General features: G+C 34.8%; 1 protein-coding gene across 1 annotated transcript in view; it reads left to right on the top strand.

Moving 5' to 3' along the window:
• The window catches only part of COL4A3BP (collagen type IV alpha 3 binding protein), a 116,107-nt gene that overhangs the window by 33,243 nt on the left and 75,940 nt on the right, over positions 1 to 6,924 (top strand). The window contains exon 3 of the mRNA XM_023510862.1: positions 2,870 to 3,033. Coding sequence (XP_023366630.1) covers positions 2,870 to 3,033 — 164 coding nt within the window. The remainder of the gene's footprint in view (positions 1 to 2,869; positions 3,034 to 6,924) is intronic.

Genomic DNA, 6,924 nt, shown 5'->3' with positions numbered 1-6,924 from the left:
GGGATGGGTGGAGTGAGGGGGATTGGAGGGATCACTTCTAAGGTTTATCTTACAAGGGTACAAGTGAATCTTTCTAAGAGTAGAATGTGAACATTTTAAAACAATAACTGAGAAAATGGCATGAAGGCTGTGTTGACCAGTTTGATGGAAGTATTTCGTATTGCATGTGAAAAACCCCACACTGTACCCCAGAAGTGCATTAATGTACGTAGTTAACATTCAATAAAAAACAAACAAAGAAACAAAAAATACTTAGTTTCCTTTCTCTTCTCACTATCTCCCAACTTGTCCTTTTAGTTAGCTTATAGACATGTAAATTAGGCTTGGCCAATTAGACTTGTGTTATCTGTCCTTTTGCACTCCTGTAGTCTTTTGTTTCCCTCTCCAGGCTGGCTTTGATGCTAGAATAGGACCATCCAGAGAAGAAGGGACAGGAAGTTTTTCTTCTGGTAGTGTTTGCACCAGCAGCATCTAGTTTCTATTAGCAATAGTGCCAACCATGGCTTACAGGGTCCAGAAGTAGAAGCAACCTTGTCCATACAAATGGTACCTGTAGTGCAATCTCAGCAGGGACTTTGTTACCTAGTCTCCCCTGACTCCTTTGCATTTTCTCTCAGTTCTCTGTATTTCTTAGTAATGTGAGCTGCCTAATACCTTTTAAATAAATTTCTTATTTTCTTAAGTTAGCAATTTCTATTGCTTAGAATTTAGAGTGCTGATTGATTGATGTTGTTTGAACTTAATAGGATTTATTTAACTGTTCTCTTGATGTTGTTTGAACTTAGTAGGATTAATTTTTCTTGTTGGACAAAGAAATTTTAATATTTAGTGTTTATTTATAAAAAAGAGTTAGATGCTAGACTTAGGTAATTGTAAGTTTTTACCCTTTACAAGTGTTTGGCCAGATATTTGAAAATTTTCAGATATCCTGCTATTGGGGTAGAATAAGCATCAAGTTTCCATTGTGATGGTGGCTCTAGATGTCTGTAACTTCAATAGAAAAACTAGCCAACCATTTTTCTGATTAGCAGAATCTGGGAAAGTTACCTACTACAACTAAGGCTGCGGGAAAATGAGGTGAGAATGCAAAAAGGAGAGATCCAGAAAAGTGGAACTCAAAATCATAGCGACCCAATTCTCTGGTTAACTTTGAACCACAGATACGTGGCAGACTGAAAGCAACCTGAACTGTGATCTGAGTCACTGTCCATTGTGGCAGAGATGTAGGGGAACTAAAATTCCCTTAAAGAATACCTGCCATCTTTTCAGTTATGCAGAACCAAGAATAGGAACCTAGATGGTAGAGAGATAATCCAGAAATAGAGAGCCAGAGAAGGGGAACCTCAAACTCTTGAGTATTAAACTCAGCCCAAGTCTTTACCTGACTTAAGGGCTACATTGAAAGAAGTCTTTCACATGATAACATCGATGATTTGAGTCTTAAGTGAATGAATTGCCAGCTAAAACAGAAACAGTATTTTTCAGGGCATTATAACAATCCAAAGTTCACAACCTAACAGTCACGATGTCTAGCATCAATCCAAAATTACTTAACATGTAAAAAGCCAGGATATTCTATCACATTCTCAAGGGAAAAGACCTGAATAAATGTTAAACTCAAGGTGAACCAGATGTGAAGACTTGTCTAGAAAGGATTTTAAAGCAACTATTATAATTACTTTCAGTGAGGTAAAAGAAAATATGGTTATAGTGAATGAAAAAATAGTCAATTTCAGCAGAGAAAACAAAAATATTTGAAAAATGGGAATTTTAAAACTGAAAAGAATGATCTCTGAAATAAAAACATTCACAGATTGAGAGGACAGATGGATATGACAGAGAAAATAATCAAAATTTTGACTATACATGAAAAGAAGTTATTCTTAACAGATATTTTGTTTTTGTTTTTAATAGAAACTTAGGGATCTATAAGTTCAGTAGATCTTTATCAAGACTGATGACCACAACTAAGCAGCAATAATTAAGATGGTGGTGTTGAAGTAAGATTAGATGTTTAGGTTAATTGAATAGAGTACGGTCCAGAAGTAAACTCAAGCAAGGATGAGTAGTAACTGGTTTTTGATAGACCGCTGGTGACACTGTAACATAGTACAGCTACATTAGAACCTCCACAGTTGACCACCTTCTTAAGTTGATATAATTTTTATAGGCTAGACATGCACTACATGTACTCAGTGGAAGACTAATCTCTGTATATTGACCACCTCTGTAAGTTGTATCTTGACCACTAGGGTAGTGACACACAGTATTAATTTACTCTCTGTAACTTGACCAATTGAGTCTACACGAAGGGGTAGAAGATAGGGGCTTTGCCCCCTAGTCGTATTATTTTTTCTTTAGTATAAGTTCTTCTTTCATGTTTTATTATTACCATGGTTTTGATTAGGACTAATGACCTTTTGTTTATCACATGCTGTGGGAGATTTTTACGATTACTGAAAAATTGTACAGTTAATTGAGGTATGAAGGAAGGAACTCAAAGAGCTGACATTGAAGGGAAAGGTTGATCTTTTACATTTCCGGAAAGCAGCAGCTAGAGAGAGATGGCAGGATATTTTGGTATTAGCAAGACACAATTAACAACACTCAGTAATGTGAATATGAGTACTTGGAGAGATAAGGTAAGGAAGTGACTACCTAAAAGGAGGAACACTTCCCTAAATGAAATCGTGGAAGCCACATTAAGCTGGTTCAAACAAAAGAGAGCAGTTAATACCCTAATCTCTGGGCCAATGATCCAAGAAGTTGCTAAAAAATTTGCAGAGATTCAGGGTGGCAGATTTCCAAGCATCAAGTGATTGACTGGAAAAATTTCAATTGTAACATGAGATCTCCCAGAGGTCTTAAGTGGTAAATCCAATGAAGTTCCAATGAAAGTTGTGGAAGAGTTTATCAGAAAGCTCCCTGACTTTACCAGAGGCCTCAAAGATGCTGATGTCTTTAATGCTGATGAATATGGACTCTTTTTCAAGGTGATTCCTGATAGGAGCCTCATGATGAAGGCTGACAGATGTAAGAGTGGAAAACTTTCCAAAAATGTTTCATGGTTCTGCTTAGCACTAACTCATCTGGAGAGAAACTAAAGCCCTTGGCAATCAATAAATTGGCAAAACCACGTGCATTCAAGAACCTGAAACTTGAAAGACCTCTCCTTCACTTGGAGATCAAACATTCACATGGATGACTGGTGCCCTATTTGAGGAGTGGATGAGGGGTATTGACCAAGAAAAGAAGAAATAGTTTGTTCTACTGACAGTAGACAACTATCTTGGCCACCCACAAGTGAATCATCTCACAAATGTGACACTGAAATTTCTGCCTCCAAACACGACCTCAGAAATTCAACCTCTTTATTAAGATATCACCAAAGCGTTTACAAGGCACTACCAAGCCCAGCTCCTGTAGTGGGTCATTACTAAAAGACAAATCCACCTGTGGAAGCAACTTCATCTGCTGCATCACTTAACACTCTCAGTTCTGTCCTCTGGATTAGTTCTGCTTAGAATAAAGTTCAGCCAGAAACGGTAGAGAAGTGTTTGATCAGATAGTCCATCTCCCATTGTAGAATTCAAAGGAGTAGATTTTGAAGGTTTTGTTGCAATGGATGATGAGGTGGCAACTTGTAGTGAACCTGACCCATAAGCAGTTTTCCAAGGGATATTGACTGAAGTATAGATTGGCATAAAAATGCATGAAGCAGCTGATGAAGTGGATGATACAGAAATTGCAGAGACTCCAAAACAAGAGGATGCCAGACATCTGATAATCCAGTTGGAGTCATTGGCTGCAGAAAAATGCCCAGGTGTGCTGAGTGGTTTAGCCAGCATTAAGAGTGCTTTCTCCACTTAACATTTGTAATAAGAATAAGAAACACACCAAGATTGAGTCTTTTCTCAGAAAGAATGATTAAACCATGAAAAAATGATAAATGTGTTGATTTTGTATAATATTGTATGTATGATTATGTTTTAATTATGTGTATAAAAGCTGTGCAAGTACAGGTATGTAGTAAGTACAGTGGACCTAGTTTGTTATGTTGCCACCTCCATATGTGACTAATTTGTTACAGTCCCTTGAGTGGCCAACTTACAGAGGTTCTACTATACTTTTTGGCAATTACATAAATGGTTCGCCTACTTTTGACATTTCTTTAAAGTTTAAGTACAAAGTCAGACAATTAAGTTTGCAAAGTGCTACATACCTCATTGCTAAATACCACTAGTCACCTTTGAAGTATTCTCCTTGGGAAGCTATGGACCAATGCCAGAGCCTAGTCCACTCTTCAAAGCGCTTCTTCTAGAATGTGTTTATGAACATAATTATCAGACCTCATACAATGACAGCTCTGATGGCCACTTTGGAAAAAGAGTTCCAAAATGACTTTGAAGGGTGGACTAGGTGCTGGTATTGGCACATAGCTGGCTTATAGCTTCCCAAAGGAAATGGTTTATGTGATAGGTAGCACTTTTCTAGGATGTGTCCTATGAACTTAATTGTCCGACCTCGTATATATGTCCCTTTTGATCCAATATGGTTATTTTGATACATAGTGAATATGAATAAATGCCATGTATTCATTTCACCATTTGAAAGGTTTTTTTGTCCTTAATAATAAATGTTGATGTGACAAAGTATAAAGCCCACTCTTTTGGATTTTTAGTAGCAGTGACACTTGATTCTTGAGGAATGAAATCTTAGCTAGTACAGTGTTTCACAGCCCCCCCAAATTCTGCCAGACAAAATCTTACTCTTTAACATTTCAGTTCTGGGGAGTGGGTTCTTACAGTGTAAAAAGCTTGAGAAATATTCTATAGCATTTCCTTTATTCTTAAAATTACATAACTTTACAGATATGTATTTGTGTTGATCTTTCTGTATCTGTTTTTCCTGGACATAATATGCTTTTCTGTTGAATTTGTTACATTCCCATCTTTGAAAATGCCAATTAACATATTTGCTTTATCTCCCTTGTCTTCTATTGCATTTCTTCCATTTCGTGTTTTTCTCTAACGTATTTGCCATGCCCATGGCTTTTTAGCCTAGTTTGCTTTTTATTGCTGGTTCTGGCATCCTTTTCAACTCTGTTTCTTTGTTCTTACCTTTCTTAGCTTGCTTTTCATCACCCTTTGCCTAAGCTCTTCTTAACTTTTTGTCTTTTTTCCTCTTAGGTCATGTCTTATATCTACCACCTCTCAAAATTTTTAAAATCTAATTTACATTTAACCGTGGCCTTAATCCCAGGTTTGTTTTTTTCTAATGATTACCTGTCAGCACCAAGACTAGGGTGAGACCAGTGAGGTGCTTGCCTCAATTCCAAAATTTAAAGAAGCACAGAAAAACTCAGTTGGTTAAATAATGTATCACTTGACAACTGGTGTTTCTCTCTTTATGCGGATGATGTATTTTGATGGCAGAAATGACTCCCTATGTGCATAGAAAAGTATTTGGTGGAAAAAATTGAAAATTGTGAACTGTATGTGTTACTTCCTTTTATTTTTCTAGAGCTTTAATGAGGATATTGAACACAATACAAAATATAAATCATTTTCAAGAAGATTGGCTAGAAATAATATTAATAGAATGATCATGAAATAAAAGTCTAAAACCATATGGCTACTGATCATCTATTTTGTTTGCTTAGTTCTACAGATAGTATATATATGTTTCGTTTCATTCAAGAAGCTATTTTCAATAACAAGTAGACTTTATTCTTTAGATTTCTGAATATTTTGTATTCAAGTAAATTTATGTAATAAATGTATGTATTTTCTTTATACATACATACAAAAATTTATACAAATTTTTGTCTTTTATGTTTTTCTGTATTCATAATTACTGAAGCAGATATGCATTATCTTATTTTTCCCTTTTGCTTCTTTGCAACATGTTCTACCTCCCTCTATAGTCTTATGATAACCCAGTACATAATGATTTCAGGAAATGTTTAACTCGTATCTTTAGCAGTCAGAACCATGATTAATTATTAATCTTATAATATAATATAATTAATAATCTTGTAATTAATTATTAATCTTAAAAGAGAAATTGTTTCATAGGCTAAAGAACATTGTGAGGTTATTATACTTTATGTTGCTTTTGCTAAGTAAATTGATAAGGAGATAATAGATTGATATTTTTAAAGGAATAAGAGAACAAACTGTAAACAAATACAAGATGTAGATTCTGTTCAGCACGTTTTATAGTTGCATTGACCAGAGATTCTTTCTCCTCCAAGACTAAGATTGTTCAGAGTGGAAATTGATAGACTCCTTTTATCTGTAAGAAGAGATGGTAAATGTGATATGATCTTGCCATATTTGAATTCATTTATAGAGGGAAAACAAGGGTATAAACATTTATGTATTATGAAGAATTAAAAGTATTAAATTAAAAGTTGACATATTCATTACACCTTGGTGCAGAGTTTCTCAGGTATTTCACATAGGCATTATGTAATAATTCATTTTATTTTTGCTTTTCATTGGAAGCTTCCAGTCTATAACTGTCAAAGACATGAAAAAACCTAGAAGTTAATTTTAGATACGAAGGAAATGTTAATACTATTTTATTAAGAATATTTTATCAAATTTAATGAAACGAAACTACTCTCAATCGGTATTTACTTTTGAGTAATGGAGTAAGGAAAAAGTAGTTAATATCTTTCCTAAAACTTTTTTTGGCCTTTTAAAAATCTTAACACAAGTAAGTGAGGGGAAGATTGTGTTAACCAGTTTGATGTAAACATTCCAAATTGTATATAAAATCAGCACATTGTACCCCATAAATGCAGTAAGGTACACAGTTATGATTTAATTTTAAAAAGTAAAAAATATTATACATTCAGTGGCATTCTCACTCACTAGTTAAGCTAACTCCAAGCGTTTGATACAAAATGTTAGGTTT

Source organism: Otolemur garnettii, unplaced genomic scaffold (genome assembly GCF_000181295.1).
Source record: "Otolemur garnettii isolate 467f Iridium unplaced genomic scaffold, OtoGar3 scaffold00017, whole genome shotgun sequence".
NCBI lineage: Eukaryota > Metazoa > Chordata > Mammalia > Primates > Galagidae > Otolemur > Otolemur garnettii.
Note: the sequence above shows the minus strand (reverse complement) of the source record. Positions and strands in the feature narration are given on the sequence as shown.